Source organism: Hyperoodon ampullatus, assembly GCF_949752795.1.
Source record: "Hyperoodon ampullatus genome assembly, chromosome: 10".
In the NCBI taxonomy this organism is placed as follows: Eukaryota; Metazoa; Chordata; class Mammalia; order Artiodactyla; family Ziphiidae; genus Hyperoodon; species Hyperoodon ampullatus.
This window is the reverse complement of record NC_136923.1, coordinates 91,642,279-91,666,330: the sequence shown is the minus strand read 5'-3', so window position 1 is coordinate 91,666,330 and position 24,052 is coordinate 91,642,279. Positions and strand designations below refer to the sequence as shown.

At 42.0% G+C, this 24,052-nt stretch overlaps 1 protein-coding gene across 4 annotated transcripts in view; it reads left to right on the top strand.

Annotated features, from left to right (window-relative positions):
- The window catches only part of KDM1B (lysine demethylase 1B), a 51,982-nt gene extending 28,375 nt beyond the window's left edge, over window positions 1–23,607 (top strand). Inside the window, exons 11-20 of one of the 4 annotated variants that reach the window (XM_079713851.1) lie at window positions 47–184; window positions 1,301–1,472; window positions 4,567–4,694; window positions 5,708–5,839; window positions 6,234–6,308; window positions 15,617–15,733; window positions 16,461–16,586; window positions 17,503–17,625; window positions 19,405–19,557; window positions 23,495–23,607. In XM_079713851.1, the coding sequence (XP_079569977.1) occupies window positions 47–184; window positions 1,301–1,472; window positions 4,567–4,694; window positions 5,708–5,839; window positions 6,234–6,308; window positions 15,617–15,733; window positions 16,461–16,586; window positions 17,503–17,625; window positions 19,405–19,557; window positions 23,495–23,578 (1,248 nt within the window). In that variant the 3' untranslated portion in view covers window positions 23,579–23,607. The remainder of the gene's footprint in view (window positions 1–46; window positions 185–1,300; window positions 1,473–4,566; window positions 4,695–5,707; window positions 5,840–6,233; window positions 6,309–15,616; window positions 15,734–16,460; window positions 16,587–17,502; window positions 17,626–19,404; window positions 19,558–23,494) is intronic. The other 3 variants (XM_079713853.1, XM_079713852.1, XM_079713854.1) reach the window with 3 other exon arrangements.
- The last annotated feature ends 445 nt before the right edge of the window (window positions 23,608–24,052 follow it).

Genomic DNA, 24,052 nt, shown 5'->3' with positions numbered 1-24,052 from the left:
TACATTTATACTGCATCCTATTCAGCTTCCCTGATTGTCTTTTTAGGTGACTGTCCTGGAGGCCAAAGACAGAATTGGAGGCCGAGTGTGGGATGATAAGTCTTTCACAGGCGTCACAGTGGGACGAGGAGCCCAGATTGTCAACGGCTGTATTAACAACCCAGTAGCACTAATGTGTGAACAAGTGGGTTTCTTTAAGATTTGTATTGTAGATAAAGAAAAGAAAAAATTGTCTCAGTTTGCTTGTGTGCAGTATTAACATGCTTCTAAATAATACGTAACAACCCCAAAATGATTTCTTGCCCCCTCATGCCCTCTGAAAAGTAAATAAGAACAAGTATAGTTCTTCCTTTCTGCAAAGGTGGAACTAGAGGACTTAAAATATTCCCCCCTGGGCTTCCCTGGTGGCGCAGTGGTTGAGAGTCCGCCTGCCGATGCAGGGGATACAGGTTCGTGCCCCGGTCTGGGAAGATCCCACATGCTGCGGAGCGGCTGGGCCCGTGAGCCATGGCTGCTGAGCCTGCGCGTCCGGAGCCTGTGCTCCACTACGGGAGAGGCCACAACAGTGAGAGGCCCGCGTACCGCAAAAAAAAAAAAAAGAAAAAAAAAATTCCCCCCTGCCCCAAGGTCTTTAACTGTATTTGTGCATTATTCGCAGGCCACTTGGTTAGGGTTGCCAGGTTAAGCAAACAAAATTACAGAATGCCCACTTAAATTTGACTTTCAGATAAATAACAATAATTTTTTTAGTATAAGTATATCCCAAATATTACACTGGGTATTTTGCATGCAATATTTGGGACATACTTATACTAAAAAAACAAAAGTATTCATTGTTTATCTGAGAATCAGATCTTTCATCAGGCAAACCTACCTAGTGTCTTTGAAGACCTATGGTAGGCTCAAGGATTTTTCTGAACTATTTATTGACAGTCAATTCAATTTCAACTTCTCTGAGTGTTTGTGTGTTTGTGTGCTCTTTCACATGAGATTCCTTAGAGGAAATAGGATGTCAGAGCAGAGAGAGGCGGTGCACAGCTATAGCGTCTGAAACATTGATAAATATTGGCTGGAAAGCTGTGGAGGGCATGGCATAGAAGCTGTTGCTGGCACCCTTACGTTCTCAGATTCCATGCTGGTTTTTCACTGCCTTACTTTGCTGCCATTCCCCAATCAGCATTTGTTTTTGAGAGGTCCTAGACCCTTTTCTCCATGAGAGCTCTGTCTGATTTCAGCTTAGAACCTGTACCTGTTTTTTCCAGGGAAAACTTTTCACCTTCTTATTCTTATTATTTTGAAGCTTGGCATCAGCATGCATAAATTTGGAGAAAGATGTGACTTAATTCAGGAAGGTGGAAGAATAACTGACCCCACTATTGACAAGCGCATGGATTTTCATTTTAATGCTCTCTTGGATGTGGTCTCTGAGTGGAGGAAGGATAAGACTCAGCTCCAAGATGTCCCTTTAGGAGGTATGGGGAGAATGGTGTTCTGATTGTTCCATCTGAGTCTCATTCTAACCTAAGCTTGATTAGCGGTAGCATCATTCATCCACAAGCCTGGATGGATGCAATAAGAATAGTCCTTAGGAGCGTTCCTTTTGAACTGACTGTTCCACAGAGGGGAGCAGAACTGCCTCAGGGACCTTTAGATGCGTGTGTTTGTGTGTGTGTGTGTGTGTGTGCATGTGCACACACGCACACATAAGTCTTTACACAATAGCCAATGTTTAAAAAAATTATTTAAATGTTTAATTTTCAATTTCCCAGAAGAGCTTCCTTTTAATGAAGCATGTGGTAAGCTCTATGTGAATAACAAGCCACCACATAATGACCCAGAAGAGCTTACTTTTAAGGAAGCATGTGGTAAGCTCTATGTGAATAACAAGCCACCACATAATGACTCTTCTAGATAAGAGTTCCTGTATGAAAGGATTTCTTTTCTTTTTCTTTTTTTGGACAGTAGGTTAAGATTTTTTTCCAGTATATTTTGTTTAAGAATGCAAGACTCTGTATTATGATTTAAGAACTTTAATTCAAAGTTTTTAGGCTTTGGTACTAAATGGACAGTATTCACCACAACCCTTTAGAAAACCTGACTTGTAACAGCTCATTTCCCTGCGGGCTCCCGCTGAGATCTTACTATATTGCTTCTTAAATTGATATTTATTTAACCTACAATTTCATGACCTGAATGTATTCACTTGTAATTCTTGGAAACATGTCGGAGTTTCTTACAGTATGAGCATTTGAATTCAGTTGGCAGGGTATTAATTTGCTTCAGCTATGTGTTTCTGTGTGAGGGGTCTCAAGTCTCCGTCCTGGAATACGCTCTGTCTCTGTTTGGGGTACATTTCTCAAGAGCAGGGACTGTCGTGTCTCCTCTTTATCCTCTCTCCCCGCCTGCCCCACGCCGCCAACCCCCCTCCCCCACCACCCCGTGACCTCAATTCTTCGCCTCTGAGACCAACCCACATTCTAATCGCCCTTAGTAAGTGTTGACTGACAAACCATAACAGAACATTTTTAGAAACTTACTGGGGTTGACAGGGAACATTTAACCAAATGTGGTGTCCAGACCAAGTGGTGAGTTGTTGAATTTTCTGGAAATGAAGACAGCGACTAGGCGGACTTGCAGGATGTTCTCAGCATCTGATTAGTGTTTTTGCACATGTGTGATAGTCGCTGGGTGGGGTTTTTCTTTATGATTCTTTCAGGGCCACCAAATACAAAAGTTAATAATATTGCTTTGTCTTGGCTTTACTTAAAACAAGTTATTAAGGGAAGATCAGCAACACTTACTGTGTAAGTAGTTGTTTCATCTTATTAGTATATTTTTGGAAAAGCTTTAATAATAGTGTGCACATCTCTACATGAGGTTACAGTCAGAGCCTGCCTAGCGGTATCTCAGCTGTCTGAGCTCTCACCTTATTAGCATTTAGCTGAAAAGACAAAAATATAAATACTAAGAAGCTAGAGTGAATTTCACAAAGCAAATATACTAAAGCTTTTAAATGTTGTTTACGTAGAAATCACACTAAGGCTTCTCTCAGTCTGTTTATACTGTTCTAGCAGTCTTGGTTCTTCCCAGACCTCTACAAAACCTAAAGGAAAATAGAAACTACCTAGCAGGAGGCAGGAATGGGATTGCTACAAAAAGGTATTAAAAGTGGAAAAAAGCCCAGTGGTCTAGGGGCAAAAGCCTAGCACAGAGGTGCCACAGACCTCCCCATACTACAGTCTAGCATAAGAATGGAACATTTTAATGAGAACCTTGAGTTGTCAGAAAAGTTAACTGATACTCAGTTCTGTTTCTAGTCAAGCATGTGCACAATACTTTATAGAAGCTTTGAGACTGCAATGTATCTGTTGGGTGGTTGTCATCACTGGGAAGGTTATAAAGAAGTAACCTGTGCTAAGATTCTTATAATTTGTCAGGCACAAGCCTTCCCCCACCCCCCAAAAAAAGGAATCTAAGACAATCATTGGAACGATGTCACGGGGCGGTGCATATGTAGTTGAAAGTTCCAGGCGAATGGGATAGATAAGTGCTGGGGGTTGATAACCAAGGAGCGATTCCTGAGGCTGGTAGTGACCAGGTGATGCTGGTCTGTAAAGGATGGATGGGACCAGGGTGGGGAGGGCATTCCAGGGAGGGGCGTGGTAGTAGCAGACTCTTCAGGGTTGGCATTTACCAGGAAAAGATTGAGCAGCAGTGCAGCGGAGCCTGTGAGTGGACCGGTGGTGTTTGCTGTCTTTGGAAAGGCTAAAAATGTGCTAACACTGTCTGGCTGTGGTTTTTGGAATTTATTACATAGGCAATGGAGAACCAGTAATTAAAGGTGTTGAGCCAGAGGGTTGGCACGGTGAAAGTCCATGATGGAATATTTAGAATGTTTGGGAGAGAAGATAGCCAGTAGTCAGTCTATGATAGGTCTCTTAGTTGAGGTGAGCTGTTATAAGAACTTGACTTTAGGGCCTCCCTGGTGGCGCAGTGGTTGAGAGTCTGCCTGCCGGTGCAGGGGACACGGGTTCGTGCCCTGTTCCGGGAAGATCCCACATGCTGCGGAGTGGCTGGGCCCGTGGGCCATGGCCACTGAGCCTGCGCGTCCGGAGCCTGTGCTCCGCAATGGGAGAGGCCACAACAGTGAGAGGCCCACGTACCATAAAAAAAAAAAAAAAAAAAAAAAAAAAAAAAAAGAACTTGACTTTAAGGTGATGGCAGTAGGACCAGAAAGGGAATGGGAATCCTCTCTCTGTCTTTATATGTGCAAGGGTTACTTTTCCTTTATCTTGAGCAAAAGAAGAAATAGTTTCTCAACAAAGCAGAAATGAAACATGGTTGAAGACATAGAACCTGCATAGTTTTGTTCCCCATTAAGATAAGCTTTTACTTCCTGAGAGAAACCAACCTTATCAAGACAGATACTCTTTCCCCCTGAGTTTACCTGGGAAAGGTCTTCAGAAGTTTGGGGTCTTGCAGGTTGAAGGAGGTGGAACGCAAAAGATAAGGAATTTGAGAATAATGTTAAAGGATTTTTTCTGCTTTGCTCCATTCCCATGGCAGAAAAGATAGAGGAGATCTACAAAGCTTTTATTAACGAGTCTGGAATCCAGTTCAGTGAGCTGGAGGAGGAAGTCCTTCAGTTCCATCTCAGTAACCTGGAATATGCCTGTGGCAGCAATCTCCATCAGGTGGGCTTTGAAGACGCTTGTTTCTGTGTATGTGTGTGTTTTATATATTGAGATATTTAGCCTGGGATGGTCTGGATAAACGGGGAACAATGGGTCTGCTACTTAAAAGATCGAACACCAGGACTTTAGAGTATATGAAACCCACAGTGGTTTTGAAAAAAATTTTTTTTAAAGCAAGAGAAACCTGTCTTCAAATCATGCCTGTGAAGACACCCAGTCCGTAAACCTGAATACAGGAGGGCTGCTGGGCTGAGCCAAGGAGGGGGCAAGAGCCAGTGTCCACCGCCCTCCTTGCCTTCCCCGTGCCCTCCTTGGGGGCCCTCGAGCCATTTCTGTGCAACTGTGGGCTGAAAACACTGCTCTTAAGAAACCAGGATAGAGCATCTTCGCAATTAGGATCTGTTCATCTTGCTAAAATAAATTTAAACTTGCCTAATTCATGTCACCAACTGTGATCTCGATACTTGGATATGCTGTACATTGAATGGCGGTTCTGTGGATGACCCCTCACTTAATAATCCTCTTTGGTGGGGCGGGCAGGGACAGCAATTCATGTTTCCATTTGGTGATTCTTTGCAATTGGAATCACACTTTTCCAAAATCATGCTGCATTTCAGCGTCTGGGGAATTTCCATGTTGAGGACATCTAGGTGGCATATTTATATACGGAGTTGATTGAATGCAATTCTCCTCTCATGGAATTCTCCTTATCCAGGGCTGTTGATGTATAATACACCTTTCATTTTTATCAGGGTGTGGTACCCATGCCCAAATCATGTCTACCTTTTGTTCTAAAATAAGCTTTCCTGTGCTTTATTGAGAGATCTCCTTTCCCTGGCAGCGGTATCCACCTGGGTTTATCTATTCACGCCCCCCCCACCTTTCTGTTTTGCCCTCTGCCCTCTGGCCTGAGGTGGCCTTTCCCACCCTGGGGCTCCTGTTTTTGTCCCTCAGGTGCAGACTCCAGGCTTTACACCACCTCTTGTTTCCCAACCTCTCCTGATGTTTCCCAGGTGTCTGCTCGCTCCTGGGACCACAATGAATTCTTTGCCCAGTTTGCCGGTGACCACACCCTCCTCACTCCTGGGTACTCCGTCATCTTGGAAAAACTGGCAGAGGGACTGGACATTCGGCTCAGATCTCCAGTGAGTATCCACAGTGGTGGGAGGCTCTGGTTTGGTGGTGTTTGGAGAATGTGAAGTTTGGGGCATGTGGATTACACAGGAGACAGGTGCCTGCTTTGATGTTCAGCCAGTGTCTGCAAATACTTTTGATACTATGATCAGTCACGTTATCCTTGTCGATGAGGTAGCTGCTGCTGTTTGGAAACAGTAGTGGCTGAGATGCATTTTCATTAATAAGGGGCTGAGTGAGAGTTCCCTGAAGTAGCAATAACTGTTGTTTAGTTCTCTGAATGCCAGGAAATGATTCCCCATAGCCTTGGAAATGTAAACTCCCATAATAAGAGAATTGGAAAGGATCCTGGATCATATGGTTCCATCCCTCATTATGTTTTTCATAACTGCTTTTCTTGAGCAGGTACAGAGTATTGATTATTCTGGAGATGAAGTGCAAGTTACCACTACAGATGGGACAGCGTGTACAGCACAAAAGGTAAGCGCTGTGATCCCACTAGGTGCTGCCAGGGGCCTGGGAGTAAGGGAGACCAGTCTTTTCCACCAAGCAGTTTGCCTTTGGCAATCTGCCCAGAGCCTTGTTGGATCTCTGGAGAGCTCTGTGTCTCTCCTTGTTGTGTGTGGATATGCAAATCAGATTTAATTATTCAAACACTATATAGATTCGTGGCAGATGGAATTCTGAATAGTGTTTCTCAGAGTGGGTTCTATGGTACATTAGTTCTGAGAGTCGACAAGAGAAGAAAACTTTGGCCAAATTAGTTTGTAAAGTAGTATATACTACAGTCTAAGTTTAGGGTTAAATAAGAGCACATTAAAGGCTCTGAGAAGTCCTGCATTTTAAAAACCTGTTTTACTTTGTGTAATTCAGTGGTTTCCAAGTTGGTGGTGTTTTTTGTTTTTGTACCATGGAAACTTTTTTTAAATCAGATCAAGAACACTCTGCATTTTTATCTTGAAAGTGGCAGAAGTACTTTTATATCATTTGAATTTTTTGTCAACAGCTTTAGTAGGCGGACAGTGAAAGGTGATGTAATGTAATACATGAAATCACACTGAGATTTCTGTAGTGTTGGAAAATAAAGTGTTGGGGGTGGAGGGGGATTAATAAACCCCATAGATTTATTTAAATTTAGTTGTGTCTGAAGTGATTACCAAAAAGTGTAATTGATGAACCATCACTAGTTCCTAAACTAGCTGTGTTTTATGCTTTTCAGCTAGCTAAAAAAATATTTCACAGTCCTTGCTATTCATAGAGAAATGAAGGATTGCATGTCAGATGGGAAAGACGAGGTAGAGTGTCTGAGCCCAGGGGGTTGGTTCCTCATATTATTCCTGCCATTTACTAGCTGGATAGTGAGTATTGGTCATATAGACTTTGGAGTAGCAGTAGTTCTCAATCCTGGCTGCACCTTAGAATCACCTGGGAGGTGCTTAAAAAGAAAGGTTGCCAATCCCCACCCTGCAGAGATTCTTGCTGAATTGGTCTGGTCATGTTTTTAAAGCTTCCCAAGTGATTCCAACATGTGACCAGAGTTAAGAACCACTGGGCAACAGTGTTCTTATCTGTGAGTCCCCAGGTGAGAATCAGGCTACTATCTAATATTCTTCCTGGTGATAAAAAAATTTTTTTAATATCACCTTATAAAACTGGAAGTCGGCTGATGGCTCAACCTCTGGTATTTTGTGACTTTGCCTCTTCGCATCCAGGACAACATGCTAGGTGTGCTTACCCTGCTGGCTCACCCTCTGCCTGACCCTGACCAGGCATATTTGCTTTCTTTCTTTGTATTCCGGCTCTTTAGAATAATTAGAACATAGTTTCAGGCTGTGATTCAAAGCCTGCTCTGAAATGAGGAAAGCACATATGTTTATTTTTAGTAGTTAGCACAAATCACAAAGTTTCAATTGCAAGCTTCCCCAGCTTATAAGTGAAAGATCTCCAACCCAACAGCATACACTGATAAACACTTAACAAACTGTAATTCAGCCTAGGCTGCTTCCACTGAGACCTAGCATTAGTTCCTTACCAGGGTATGTTTATATCTTTTGCCTATTTGTTTACCTGAGTTTGTGTGTTTCTGAAAGCTTTTTTTTTGTCATTAAGAAAACATCTAGATCTTATTTACTTATAGTCTTATATACCCAAGAGGGTAATTGTTCCTTTTTTTCTTTTTTTTTTTTGTTGCATGGTGGCTATTATCTATAATCACCTGGAGGAGAGAGAACATGTTTTATATTTTATAAAATTTTCACATGGCAGAGAATAGTGACAAAATCACAGGAAGAGCTCTGAACTTCCTGTGATCCTGGAGTTGGGGTTTCAATAGACTACATCTTTGATGAGGGTAGCAGTCGATATGTTCCTTGGTGTTCAGATCCTTTCTCATCCAACTGTGTTATCCTGTACTACAGATGATGGAAAGTACACACATACACACACACACACTTCCCAGGCTCCCTTGCAGCTGAGGGTCTAAATATGAATTGGGTCCAGCCAGTCAGACGTACTCGCATGAGACTTGGGAGGTGTGGTATGGCTTTTGCTTCACTTCTGCTGCCTTTGCTGCCAACCAAAATGGTCTAGGTGTTGGGTTCTTCCACAGCCGAAACATTAGCAGTCCCAGGATCCACTCATTTACTACCTGGGAGTCAAGAGCCAGGGCATGAGGTATCCCTTTTGCTGGTACAGCTTGTTCGGTAAGTGGCATGTTTCTGGAGCTGGTAGCCGTAGTAATGGCTCCTGATTGTGACAGTGGTAACACGGTTCTGGAGCCAGAAATTTCTTTTTATTTCTTTTTTTTCTTATTAGTCATCTATTTTATACACATCAGTGTATACATGTCAATCCCAATCTCCCAATTCACCCCACCACCACCCCCTCACACCCTGCTTTCCCCCCTTGGTGTCCATACGTTTGTTCTCTACATCTGTGTCTCTATTTCTGCCCTGCAAACCAGTTCATCTGTACCATTTTTCTAGATTCCACATATATGCATTAATATACGATATTTGTTTTTCTCTTTCTGACTTACTTCACTCTGTAGGACAGTCTCTAGGTCCATCCACGTCTCTACAAATGATCCAATTTCGTTCCTTTTTATGGCTGAGTAATATTCCATTGTATATATATACCACACTTCTTTATCCATTCGTCTGTCGGTGGGCATTTAGGTTGCTTCCATGACCTGGCTATTGTAAATAGAGCTGCAGTGAACATTGTGGTACATGACTCTTTTTGAATTATGGTTTTCTCTGGGTATATGCCCAGTAGTGGGATTGCTGGGTCATATGGTAATTCTACTTTTAGTTTTTTAAGGAACCTCCATACTGTTCTCCATAGTGGCTGTATCAATTTACATTCCCACCAACAGTGCAAGAGGGTTGCCTTTTCTCCACACCCTCTCCAGCATTTGTTGTTTGTAGATTTTCTGATGATGCCCATACTAACTGGTGTGAGGTGATACCTCACTGTAGTTATGATTTGCATTTCTCTAATTAGTGATGTTGAGCAGCTTTTCATGTGCTTCTTGGCCATCTGTATGTGTTCTTTGGAGAAATGTCTATTTAGGTCTCCTGCCCATTTGTGGATTGGGTTGTCTGTTTTTTTTAACATTGAGCTGCATGAGCTGTTTATATATTTTGGAGATTAATCCTTTGTCCATTAATTCGTTTGCAAATATTTTCTCCCATTTTGAGGGTTGTCTTATCTTCTTGTTTATAGTTTCCTTTGCTGTGCAAAAGCTTTTAAGTTTCATTAGGTCCCATTTGTTTATTTTTGTTTTTATTTCCATTACTCCAGGAGGTGTATCAAAAAAGATCTTGCTGTGATTTATGTCAAAGAGTGTTCTTCCTATGTTTTCCTCTGAGAGTTTTTTTTTTTTGCGGAACGCGGGCCTCTCACTGTTGTGGCCTCTCCCGTTGCGAAGCACAGGCTCCGGACGCGCAGGCCCAGCGGCCATGGCTCACGGGCCCAGCCGCTCCGCAGCATGTGGGATCCTCCCAGACCGGGGCACGAACCCATGTCCCCTGCATCGGCAGGCGGACTCTCAACCACTGCGCCACCAGGGAAGCCCGTCCTCTGAGAGTTTTATAATGTCCGGTCTTACATTTAGGTCTTTAATCCATTTTGAGTTTATTTTTGTGTATGGTGTTAGGGAGTGTTCTAATTTCATTCTTTTACAGGTAGGTGTCCAGTTTGCTCAGCACCACTTATTGAAGAGACTGTCTTTTCTCCACTGTATATCCTTGCCTCCTTTGTCATAGATTAGTTGACCATAGGTGTGTGGGTTTATCTCTGGGCTTTCTATTCTGTTCCATTCTACTCTATATTTTTGTTTTTGTGCCAGTACCATATTGTCTTAATTACTGTAGCTTTGTAATATACTCTGAAGTCAAGGAGTCTGATTCCTCCAGCTGTGTTTTTTTCCCTCAAGACTGCTTTGGCTATTCGGGGTCTTTTGTGTCTCCTACAAATTATAAGATTTTTTTGTTCTAGCTCTGTAATAAATGCCACTGGTAATTTGATAGGGATTGCATTGAATCTGTAGATCGCTTTGGGTAGTATAGTCATTTTCACAATATTGATTCTTCCAATCCAAGAACATGGTATATCTCTCCATCTGTTTGTGTCATCTTTGATTTCTTTCATCAGTGTCTTACAGTTTTCTGCATACAGGTCTTGTATCTCCTTAGGTAGGTTTATTCCTAGGTATTTTATTCTTTTTGTTGCAATGGTGAATGGTATTCTATCCTTAATTTCTCTTTCTGATCTTTCATTGTTAGTGTATAGGAATGCAAGAGATTTCTGTGCATTAATTTTGTATCCTGCAACTTTACCAAATTCGTTGATTAGCTCTAGTAGTTTTCTGGTAGCATCCTTAGGATTCTCTGTGTATAGTATCATGTCATCTGCAAACAGTGACAGTTTTACTTCTTCTTTTCCAATTTGTATTCCTTTTACTTCTTTTTCTACTCTGATTGCCATGGCTAGGACTTCCAAAACTATGTTGAATAGTAGTGGTGAGAGTGGACATCCTTGTCTTGTTCCTGATCTTAGAGGAAATGCTTTCAGTTTTTCACCATTGAGAATGATGTTTGCTGTGGGTTTGTCATATATGGCCTTTATTATGTAGAGGTAGGTTCCCTGTGTGCCCACTTTCTGGAGAGTTTTTATCATAAATGGATGTTGAATTTTGTCAGAAGCTTTTTCTGCATCTATGGAGATGATCATATGGTTTTTATTCTTCAGTTTGTTAATATGGTGTATCACATTGATTGATTTGCATATACTGAAGAATCCTTGCATCCTTGGGATAAATCCCACTTGATCATGGTGTATGATCCTTTTAATGTGTTGTTGGATTCTGTTTGCTAGTATTTTGTTGAGCATTTTTCAGTCTATATTCATTGGTGATATTGGTCTGTAATTTTCTTTTTTGGTTGTATCTTTGTCTGGTTTTGGTATCAGGGTGATGGTGGCCTCATAGAATGAGTTTGGGAGTGTTCCTTCCTCTGCAATTTTTTGGAAAGAGTTTGAGAAGGATCAGTGTTAGCTCTTCTCAAAATGTTTGATAGAATTCACCTTTGAAGCCATCTGGTCCTGGACTTTTGTTTGAAGATTTTTAATCACAGTTTCAGTTTCAGTGCTTGTGATTGGTCTGTTCATATTTTCTGTTTCTTTCTGGTGAAGTCTTAGAAGGTTATACCTTCCTAAGAATTTGTCCATATCTTCCAGGGTATCCATTTTATTGGCATAGAGTTGCTTGTAGTAGTCTCTTAGGATGCTTTGTATTTCTGCAGTGTCTGTTGTAATGTCTCCTTTTTCATTTCTAATTTTATTGATTTGAGTCCTCTCCCTCTTTTTCTTGATGAGTCTGGCTAAAGGTTTATCAATTTTGCTTATCTTCTCAAAAAACCAGCTTTTAGTTTTATTGATCTTTGCTATTGTTTTCTTCGTTTCTATTTCATTTATTTCTGTCGTATCTTTATGATTTCTTTCCTTCTACTAACTTTGGGTTTTGTTTGTTCTTTCTCTAGTTCCTTTAGGTGTAAGGTTAGGTTGTTTATTTGAGATGTTTCTTGTTTCTTGAGGTAGGATTGTATTGCTATAAACTTCCCTCTTAGAACTGCTTTTGCTGAATCCCATAGGTTTTGGATCATCGTGTTTTTGTTGTCATTTGTCTCTCGGTATTTTTTGATTTCCTCTTTGATTTCTTCAGTGATCTCTTGGTTATTTAGTAACGTATTGTTTAACCTCCATGTGTTTGTGTTTTTTAGATTTTTCTCCCTGTAATTGACTTCTAATCTCATAGTGGTGTGGTCGGAAAAGTTGCTTGATATGATTTCAATTTTCTGAAATTTACTGAGGCTTGGTTTGTGACCCAGGATATGATCTATCCTGGAGAATGTTCCATGTGCACTTGAGAAGAAAGTGTAATCTGCTGTTTTGGGGTGGAATGTCCTATAAATATCAATTAAATCTATCTGGTCTATTGTGTCATTTAAAGCTTGTGTTTCCTTATTAATTTTCTGTCTGGATGATCTGTCCATTGGTGTAAGTGGGGTGTTAAAGTCCCCCACTATTATTGTGTTACTGTCGATTTCCTCTTTTATAGCTGTTAGCGGTTGCCTTACATATTGAGGTGCTCCTATGGTGGGTGCATAAATATTTACAGGTGTTATATTTTCTTCTTGGATAGATCCCTTGATCATTATGTAGTGTCCTTCTTTGTCTCTTGTAGTAGTCTTTATTTTAAAGTCTATTTTGTCTGATATGAGAATTGCTACTCCAGCTTTCTTTTGATTTCCATTTGCATGGAATTCTTTTTCCATCCTCTCACTTTCAGTCTGTATGTGTCCCTAGGTCTGAAGTGGGTCTCTTGTAGACAGCATATATATATGGTTTTTGTTTTTGTATCCATTCAGCAAGCCTGTGTCTTTTGGTTGGAGCATTTAATCCTTTCACATTTAAGGTAATTATCTATATGTATGTTCCTATGACCATTTTCTTAATTTTGGGGGGTTTGTTTTTGTAGGTCCTTTTCTTCTCTTGTGTTTCCCACTTAGAGAAGTTCCTTTAGCATTTGCTGTAGAGCTGGTTTGGTGGTGCTGAATTCTCTTAGCTTTTGCTTGTCTGTAAAGCTTTTGATTTCTCCATCGAATCTGAATGAGATCCTTGCCTGGTAGAGTAATCTTGGTTTTACGTTCTTCTCTTTCATCACTTTACATATATCATGCCACTCCCTTCTGGCTTGTAGAGTTTCTGCTGAGAAATCAGCTGTTAACCTTATGGGAGTTCCCCTGTATGTTATTTGTTGTTTTTCCCTTGCTGCTTTCAGTAATTTTTCTGTGTCTTTAATTTTTGTCAGTTTGATTACTAGGTGTCTCGGCATGTTTCTCCTTGGGTTTACCCTGCCTGGGACTCTCTGTACTTCCTGGACTTGGGTGGCTCTTTCCTTTCCCATGTTAGGGAAATTTTTGACTATAATCTCTTCAAATATTTTCTCAGGTCCTTTCTCTCTCTGTTCTCCTTCTGGCACCCCTATAATGTGAATGTTGTTGCGTTTAATGTTGTCCCAGAGGTCTGTTAGGCTGTCTTCATTTCTTTTCATTCTTTTTCTTTATTCTGTTCTGCAGCAGTGAATTCCACCATTCTGTCTTCCAGGTCACGTATCCGTTCTTCTGCCTCAGTTATGCTGCTATTGATTCCTTCTAGTGTATTTTTCATTTCAGTTATTGTATTCAGTTATCTCTGTTTGTTTGTTCTTTAATTCTTCTAGGTGTTTGTTTTTTAATTCTTCTAGGTCTTTGTTAAACATTTCTTGTATCTTCTTTTTTTTTTTTTTTTTTTTTAAATGTATTTAATCTATTTATTTTGGCTGCTTTTGTTCTTTGTTGTGGTGAGTGGGCTTCTCATTGCGGTGGCCTCTCTTGTTGCGGAGCATGGGCTGTAGGCGGGCGGGCTTCAGTAGTTGTGGCTCACGGGGTTGGTTGCCCCGCGGCATGTGGGATCTTCCCGGACCAGGGCTCGAACCCATGTCCCCTTCATCAGCAGGCAGACTCCCAACCACTGCGCCACCAGGGAAGCCCCTCTTGTATCTTCTTGATCTTTGCCTCCATTCTTTTTCTGAGGTCCTGGATCATCTTCACTATCATTATTCTGAATTCTTTTTCTGGACGGTTGCCTATCTCCACTTCATTTAGTTGTTTCTCTGGGGTTTTATCTTGTTCCTTCATCTGGTACATAGCCCTCTGCCTTTTCATCTTGTCTATCTGTCTGTGAATGTGGTTTTTGTTCCACAGTCTGTAGAACTGTAGTTCTTCTTGCTTCTGCTGTCCGCCCTCTGGTGGATGAGGCTATCTAAGAGGCTTGTGCAACTTTCCTGATGGGAGGGACTGGTGGTGGGTAGAGCTGAGTGTTGCTCTGGTGGGCAGAGCTCAGTAAAACTTTAATCTGCTTGTCTGCTGATGGGTGGGGCTGGGTTCCCTCCCTGTTAATTGTTTGGCCTGAGGCAACCCAGCACTGGAGCCTATCCGGCTCTTTGGTGGGGCTAATGGTGGACTCTGGGAGGACTCACGCCAAGGAGTACTTCCCAGAACTTCCACTGCCAGTGTCCTTGTCCTCACAGTGAGCCACAGCCACCCCCCGCCTCTGCAGGAGACCCTCCAACACTAGCAGGTAGGTCTGGTTCAGTCTCCTATGGGGTCACTGCTCCTTCCCCTGGGTCCCACTGCGCACACTACTTTGTGTGTGCCCTCCAAGAGTGGAGTCTCTGTTTCCCCCAGTCCTGTTGGAGTCCTGCAGTCAAATCCCGCTAGGCTTCAAAGTCTGATTCTCTAGGAATTCCTCCTCCCGGTTCTGGACCCCCAGATTGGGAAGCCTGACGTGGGGCTTAGAACCTTCACTCCAGTGGGTGGACTTCTGTGGTGTAAGTGCTCTCCAGTTTATGAGTCACCCACCCAGCAGTTATGGGATTTGATTTTATTGTGATTGCACCCCTCTTACCGTCTCATTGCAGCTTCTCCTCTGTCTTTGGGTATGGGGTATCCTTTTTGGTGAGTTCTAGTGTCTTCCTGTTGATGATTGTTCAGCAGATAGTTCACCAGAAATTTCTTGATTGTATGGAGAGACAGCAGCGCTCTTTGATGGTCTGGTTTTGTGAGTTGTTCTTGGAGGCTCTAAATGATTCTGTAAACTAGTTGAAAACCTTCAATAAATTGTTTCCTCCTTTAAAAAAAAAGGTGTGTGGCTTTACATGATTATAATAATCCCTAATGTTTGTGATGTGCTTTACCATTTATGAAGCATACTGATGTATATTGTAAGAGTTTTAGTTTTAAGCATTTCCCCAATCCTTTAAGGTTAGTAGGGCAGGTATTACCTTGGCCACACATTAGAAAGTGTCAGGAATGATACACAAAATCTAGTTCTCCTGACTCTGTATTTAGGGCTATTTCCTCTTACAGCATTGCTTTTCAGGATTGAGATCTGCTGACTCTTCTTACCCAGGGTTATTAATGCATCAAAACCTTAATGCAGATTCCTCCATATGAATGTTGCTTCTGCTCAGCCAGTCCACTCTTGTGCAGTGAACAGCCTGCACAACTGTACATGGCAGTTATTCTTCTTACCAGTGTAACAACATAGGATGTTGATAATCTCATTACTGGCAATAAAAAGGGGGGTGGGCAGTTCTTTAGGCATTAAGATTTTCCTGGAAATGAACCCACTGAGTATTAGATTCAGTTGCTGTTTGTATGTTAACTGTTCATTATTTCCCACAGGTGTTAGTCACTGTGCCCCTGGCCTTACTGCAGAAAGGTTCCCTTCAGTTTAATCCACCATTGTCAGACAAGAAGATGAAGGCTATCAACAGCTTAGGTGCAGGCATCATTGAAAAGGTAACTGAATTACTTAAGCCTCAGAAGTAGAGAGATGAGTATCAGATGACAGGGGTTCCTTAACTTCTGATATTGGCAAGTAGCAGGTAATTTTTGAATCCAAATCAAATTCGAAGATTTCCTTTTCCTTTGAGTAATTGTTCATGAAGAATATAAAAGGATATTAACAAAACAAAAAGAGGAGAGCTGGCTAAGGTCTGGGAGTTTTGATTTTAGGAGAATGACTTGTTATTCAGAATTTGAACTGGGTATATAAATAAGCAATTCTTTTTTTTTTTTTTCTGCTTTCCATGTCTACCCTGCACTAATTAGCCCCAGTGACGAGTGTTTTATACGTCCTTTGCCTTGAAAACCTCCTTTAGCAGAATCTCTCAGCACTACAGTAGATACCAGCAGACCTATGATTAGTAAGAATTTATCTCATGGACGTCAGGTTCAAGACCAGGTCTCAGGGATGCTCTTCATCTTCAGATTAGCCTAGAAGTTGTCAGTGGTTCCCACCGTTATCTGTGGGAGTACAGGACTGAATGGCATAAAAAGCCAGATGGTCACAAAGAGAACAAAGGAGGTAGGAGAATGGAAAGGGAGTATTTAGAAATGTTTGAGGTTTTTGAACATCTTTTTTTTTTAAATTGAAGTATTTAAGAGCTATAGGTGGCTTCTTAGAGATTGCTGTACTTCTGATTTCAAGAAGCTGTTAACCACCTTTCTCTTGCTCGCTTTCCAGATTGCCTTGCAATTTCCCTATAGGTTTTGGGACAGTAAAGTCCAAGGGGCTGACTTTTTTGGTCACGTTTCTCCTAGTGCCAGCAAGCGAGGGCTTTTTGCCGTGTTCTATGACATGGATCCCCAGGTAAAATCATTGGTGGAATGTGGTTTGAATTCCCTTATTACATTTCAGAATTTGGTTTGGTAACTACTTGTGTGTTGAGTCCAAGAACTAATGGACATAGTGGACACTCCAGATGTCTGTTTATATTCTGGGGGGACACTTGGATGGGACATTTTCCTGTAGGGAAGGAGCCCCAATATCTGCCATATTTTCTTAAAGTACTAATATTGCTCCCTGGGAAATGAATTTGTTGCTGTGGAAATGTGTTACTTCAGGCTGATGGAAGGATTCCTTTTAGGGAGAATGGGTGTCAGCACAGTCACGAGTGGTGCTTGAAATGTACTCCCCGAGAGTCCCCCAGGGAGCCCTGGTGGGGGATGGGCTATGACTGGCGCAGGTGAGGACAGGTCTGGGAGTCGGTGGATGTGATTGGTGGGGGAAGGAAGACGAGGAGAGGACATACCTGGGGCTCACAAGTGATGGTTGTGATGATGTCCTGCCAAAGAATCACAGTTGTTTTTCCTCCTGACTCTTTGTTCCAATACACTTTATCTTCAAAGGTTCCACGTGGGAGCCAAGGGCAAAAGGTCCTTACTGTTTGAGAAGGTTTTTTCCCATTATTTGATCGGCAGAATTCCTTTCTCAATGTCATTCTACTTCTTCTAAAACAAGTTCTTAGAAGGGAAAAGCCAAAAGAACCCGGGATTTGATATTTACATGACTTCCGGAGTTTTTCCAGCAGGGAACAATAAAATGCGTAAATATTATTCGAATAATGAGTACGTGTGGCCTGGGTGATGGAAAGGAGGCTACAGGACAGTAGGAAATGATGACATTTGATGTGAGGATGAGGTCCTTCTCTGTTTGGAACTGTGTGTCTAGAGACTTTGGTGCCCGAAGTCCAAAGTGTAAAGTGCTTTTCCCGTCACGTGTCCAGAAGCAGCACAGCGTGTTGATGTCGGTGATCGCGGGGGAGGCGGTGGCGGCCGTCAAGAGCCTGGAGGACAAGCAGGTGCTGCAGCAGTGCATGGCCACCCTGCGCGAGCTCTTCAAGGAGCAGGTCAGACACCCCTCTTTGAAAAGAGAAAGACTAGCCGCATAGCACTGGGAGATCAGCTCGGTGCTTTGTGACCACCTAGAGGGGTGGGATGGGGGAGTGGGAGGGAGACGCAAGAGGGAAGGGATATGGGGATACATGTAGGTGTATAGCTGATTCACTTTGTTATACAGCAGAAACTAATGCAACATTGTAAAGCAATTATACTCCAATAAAGATGTTAAAAAAAAAAGAGAGAGAAAGACACGCTTGCTGCTAACTTCACTGTTTGGAGTGGTTTGAACCCAAAGCTAATCCATCAATACCAGAAATGAAGGACCTTGAGGCGGTGGACCACATTTCTCTTATTTCTTTCAGTATCCAACTTTCCACTTAAGTACCTGGATTAGTTTGCTCAGGCCGCCATAACAAAATGCCACGAACTGGGTAGTTCAAGCAACAGAAATTTATTTTCTCACAATTCTGGAGGCTAGAAGTCCAAGATCAAGGTGTCGCCAGATCAAGGGGTTGGTTTCTCCTGAGGCTTCTCTCCTTGGCTCACAGACGGCTGCCTTCCCACTGTGTCCTCACATGGGTGCGTCTCTGTCTCTTGTCTGTGTTCTAATCCTCTCTTGTTAGAAGGACACCTGTCACACTGGATTAAGGTCCACCCTAATGATCCCATTTTGACTTAATTACCTCGTCAAAGGCCGCATCTCAAATACAGTCACGTTCTGAGGTACTGGGGGTTAGGGTTTCATCATCTGAATTCTGGGGGCACACAGTGCATAATAGTACCCCATTCCTCCTTTTACATGATTGTCTTCCTTCCTTTTGTCTCACATCATGCACACCCCCATTCTTTCCTAAGGAGGTAAAAGGCTCAGCATTTTCCACAGATTCTGTATTTACCCAAACCCTAGCAAGCTTTGACAACAGTTTTCCAATCAAAGGGACATTGTCCAGAATTTTCTGTACCCCACAGCAAGTCTCTTCTCTCCCTTTTCTCCAAGAAGCTCAAGGTACTTTCTATTTGCCAATTTACTAAATCTCACAATCTCTGGAGATGTATAAATGGCGTGACATGTAACTTTTTCAAATAAAGGAGCAGAAGTACAAAGAAATGAAAATGCCTCAAATGTTACATACATTCAAGAGAGGGGGGCCCTCGGGGTATCGCTTATTTTACATGATGTGATTCTATCTCACAGTAGTTCTTATTAGCTTGGGGCTTTTGTTCAAAAATTTGTTTTCAAATCAGTTATTTGGAACTTAACACAGGTTCCATAGAAATCTATTTCATGGTGGCACTTGGCAGAGGTCAGCCTAGAAAATTATTTGAAACGTAGAGTGAAACCTAACCTGTGTAGCTGCTTTGTGAAGAAGCCTGTTGAGAATTCCAGCTAGAGGTCCTAAGACCCTGCCCGTCCCTTTCCTCCCCTGGTCCAGCGCGTTTCAGGCGATGGGAAGGGGAATGCCTGGACTCTTCGCCGTTGGTGATGGCCCCTGGTAGGTGGGAGAAAGCATCTCTGGCAGAATGATAACGTATTAAAGCGGGGAGATGTGTGTGTGTGCTGGGGAAGGTCAGAGAGTTGGGGCAGCGAAAGAGGAAAATTCACAGAGACGGCGCCTGGGCAGAGCAGCAAGGGGGCTGGAGGGTCATGCTGAGAACTGCTGTCTCAGGATGCTACAGGGATTAACTCACTTTCTAGATGGAGGAAGAACTGTAATTTTATACGTTGGGTTACATCAAGTCTAAGTCCCTTCTTGATCCCGTTTTCCAATTCCTTCTACTTGACACAGGAAGTCCCAGATCCCACGAAGTATTTTGTCACCCGGTGGAGCACAGACCCCTGGATCCAGATGGCATACAGCTTCGTGAAGACAGGGGGCAGTGGTGAGGCCTACGACATCCTTGCTGAGGAAATACAAGGAACCATCTTTTTTGCTGGCGAGGTGTGTACGGGGACTCCGACCCTGATTGCTTTCATTTTGATCACTTGCTTTTAATTAAAGTGATCTATGCCCAGAGTTTAAAAGCAACATCAAATGCCGTCAAAAGTCTTACGGCAACAAGCAGCAGGTACCCTGACAGCATCCTCCTCAAACTCCCCAAGCAGCCATTTTTAACTCTTTCTCCTGTTTCTTCTGGAATTTACTTCATGCTTTAAGATTTTTATACTGTTGTCTTCTGATTTAAGAAGTTAGACATTATCTCCCGACGTCCTATCAGGTTAAAGGTTTAGCCCACCCTGGTTTTTTCACACTTTTCACTAAATTGGTGTCAGTGCTTATATGGTGTGGCTGCTTACTGCTGAGCCAGGAAGGAAGGCGTTTGCTGATTCCTTTCTTACACAGCTGTTTTCTCTTCGGTCATAATGGCCTCTTTTTTCACTAGCTTAATTCTTTTTACACCACTCCTTAAGCCTCCCCACTCTTTTTTTTTGGCTGCGTTGTACGCACGACTCTTAGTTCCCAGACCAGGGATGGAACCCGTGTCCCCTGCAGTGGAAGCACAGAGTCTTAACCACTGGACTGCCAGGAAATTCCAAAGCCTCCCCATTCTTGAGTCGTCTCTAATTCACAGTTGAATCCCTCTGGCCGGCCTGTAGGTTCTGTTTCTCAAAAACCCCCTTTCCTGGCATCTTCCCTCTGCTCCAGGCTGCACTGGTTGATCCCGGGGACTCCTGCAGAGCTGTCCTCCCAGCACTCCGCCTTACCACTTTCCAGGCTTGGGGTTCTTATTTCCTAGATCCCTCTCTTTTTTTCTTTTTTTTCAATATTTATTTTTAAAATTGTGGCAAACAACGCATAACAAAATTTACCACCTTAACTACCTTCAAGTGTCCAGTTAAGAGACATAAAATACATCCACACTATTGTACAACCATTGCTACCATCCATCTCCAGGACATTTTTATACTGCAGAACCGAAACTGTGTACAACTCCCCCTCCCCCAGCTCCCAGCAAACACCATTCAACTTACTGTCTCTCTCTGAATTTGTTCTAGGTACCTCATCATATAAGTGGAATCATAGAGTATTTGTCCTTTTGTGACTGGCTAATTTTGCTTAGCGTAATGCCCTCAAATTGCATCCACGTTGTGGCATGTGTCAGAATATCCTTCTTTTTTAAGACTAAATAATATTCCATTATATGCACCTATCACATTTAGTTTATCTGTTCATCTGTCATGGACACCTGAGGTGCTTCTGTCTTTTTTGGCTATTGTGAATAGTGCTGCTATGAACCTGGGTGTACAAAGATTTCTTCGAGAACCTGCTTTCAGTTATTTTGGGTGTATACCCAGAAGTGGAATTGCTGGATCATATATTAATTCTGTTTTTTAGTTTTTTGAGGAACCACCACACTCTTTTCCACAGCAGCTGCACCACTTTACCTTCCCACAAACAGCACACAAGGGGTCCAGTTTCTCCACATCCTCGTCAACACTTACTATTTTCTGTTTTTTTATAATGGCTGTCCTAATGGGTGTGAAGTCAGCCTTTCTTCTTTCTTGATTTACTTCTGTTGAGAAATGTTTTGCTGTTCTGATTCCTAATCCTTTCTGTGCCTTTTTTTTTGCATTCCTTATAATCCTGGAGCTCATGTCCTTCATCCTCTAGATTTTTTTTACTCTGCTCATTTCGTTCCTACAATTTTTCTCTTATTTCTAGATCTTCTATTTCATATATTGGAACTGTTGAATTGATTATCTAATCTTCTTTGCTGTTACTCTTTGCTGTTTTTTGTATTCTAAACCTTGAGTCGATTTTTTAAACGTTGGCTCCTTTACTTTATGAGCACTTTCTTGTTCTAAGATTATTCCTTTTTGGTAGCATTTTCTTCTTGCTTTGTAACTTGCTCCTTACATGGCTCCTGAGTTCCTATTTTGTTTACTTTAGTCTTTGCCTCCCATATGTCCAAATGTCCAGTCCTTGACTGTTCAGATTTGAGTGAGGCACTTTTTAAAAAGCCAACTGAAAGTTCCAGCAAGCTTGTCAACTGGAGGTTGGGGGCCCAAACATCAGGATCTATCTATAGCTCTTTTCTCTTAGTTTCTCATTTGCATGATAGAGGCTCACCTCCTGGCATTCTGGAAACTCGAAGCCTTACTCTTAGTTATACTTAATTGCATTTTGTTTGGAACCTTACCCCTGCCCTGTACCTCAGAACTCCTGGGGGTTGCAGTAGGGGGAGTGGGGAACCTGATGAGGGACCAAATTGCTCTTCAAAGTCTTTTTTTTTTTTTTTTTTTTTTTGGCCATGTTGCATCTTCATTGCTGCTCATGGGCTTTCTCTAGTTGCATCTAGTGGGGGGCTACTCTTCATTGCAGTGCGTGGGCTTCTCATTGCCATGGCTTCTCTTGTTGTGGAGCACAGGCTTGAGAGCACAGGCTCAGTAGTTGTGGCTCAGTAGTTGTAGGCTCAGTAGTTGTGTTTCTTAGTTGCTCAGCAGCACGTGGGATCTTCCCGGACCAGGGATCGCACCTGTGTTGCCTGCCTTGGCAGGCGGATTCTTAACCACTGCACCACCAGGGAAGTCCCGCTCTTCATAGTCTTTTAAACCAGTCCTCAGTTTTTCACCCTTGCCAAGCCTCTGCCTCCATGATGGCACCAATGGCTGAGATTTATAAAGGATTTTTCAGGGTGAATTGGTTTCCCTTTGCTATTTGCTATTTCCCACCCCCCCCACACACACACATCCACCCAGTTTAGCAGAATAAAGTGAATTCTCAGCACTCTTTGATCTGCCTTCATACTTTGTATATTGTAGTTTGGGATTATACAGGTCTTCCTGGTTCATCTAAAATAGTGTTTTTAATTTTTTCGCTTCAGGGTTTTTGAATTTTTACAAAAGAATGTAATTTTAAAAACAGCTGTCTTTGATTCCTCCTTGGCCTGTGAAGAGCCAACTTTGTAGGAACAGAGCATAATGTTGCATTCCAGGCAACAGCTGTGAACTGCTTCCAAGAGATGGCCCTATTAGACTAATGTGCCAAAGGGTCATGAACAGGGTTTGGAAGTTTTTGACTTTCCTTTGCTGCTTTGATACAGTTGTTACCTCATCTTCTTATAAAAGCCATTTCTTTGAAGTTTCTGTCACTCTGTGACTCTCTCCCCCTGTAATTGTATTCCTACTGACCTCCTGGTCATTCCCCCATTTATTAAAGTCTTTGGCACCTGGATGTTTTCCATTCCATTCATCAGTTTAGGTGACATGGAACCTAAATTAGTTCACGTGGAACTTCATCTGTTTCTTATCCTCCCTTTTCTATGACCTACTCAACTCCCATTTCAGCTACTTTTCCCCATAACCACATCCCAGACCTTGTCTTTAATACCTAACGGTCATTAATTCAAGTTTCCTGTCCTCCTGGTTTGCTTATTCTGTTCCCACTATAACCTCCTTGAAAGTGAGGTTCTCCTGTTGACAGTCCTCACCTTTTGTCTTTTCCCTTCCTGTTGAACTGATCTATCCTTGGAGTAACCCACCTCTTTCTGTTATACCCATCTAGCAAAATTCCAGCCGTGGATGAACTGTGATTCATTTTTTGTGCTTGTTTTACTTATCACTGATTTTAACAACTAAGATTGTCTGATGGGAGGGGACTGTGTCTTATTATCCTTAACTCCAGCACATGGCATACATAGAAAATATCTTAATGAATGTCACACAGTACTTCATGGGAGCACTGACTATATTGTAGAATAAATTTGGTGAAACATGGTGCTATGGATGGGTGAGTAGAGTGTTCATGTGAGCACACAGGAGCGACAGCAATCTTTATTTTAGGAGGATCAGAGAAAGTGTAAGTTTGTATTTACCTTTTGATTTTCATCTAAATTCTTTATACATGATCTCATATTATACAATTTTTTTTTTTACAGGCAACAAACAGGCATTTTCCACAAACTGTTACAGGGGCATATTTGAGTGGTGTTCGAGAAGCAAGTAAGATTGCAGCATTTTAAACAGAATTTATCTGGACCCAGCTTTCTTCTCCCAAATGGGAGTCTGAAAAACATGTTAAACCTCACTTTGATAAAATCAAACAAAAAATCCTCTCTGGGTAGCAAAACTGAAATGTTCTAAGGCGGCATGGTAATGTAAACCCATTTTACCACTCTGAAAGCACTAGCCCCAAGAATCCTTCTGTAAGCACTTATATTTAATGGCATTTTCCATAGGTCTGACTAGCGCTAAATCTTCCGGATCTCAGAATAAGGCAGAATATAACCTTAAATTAAGACCTTGGATATGATCCTTCCATGGCTGGAGATTCCCTTTAAATCTGACATTTTTTTTGGCTGACCAATTTTCACACATTGAGAAACCAGTCAATAAAGCAGGATTAAAAAAAAAAAAAAAGCCATGTACTTTTCCTCTATGACAGCTTACCAGTATCTTTGCCAATGAGCCTTAAGATTTTTATATACCTCCAATAT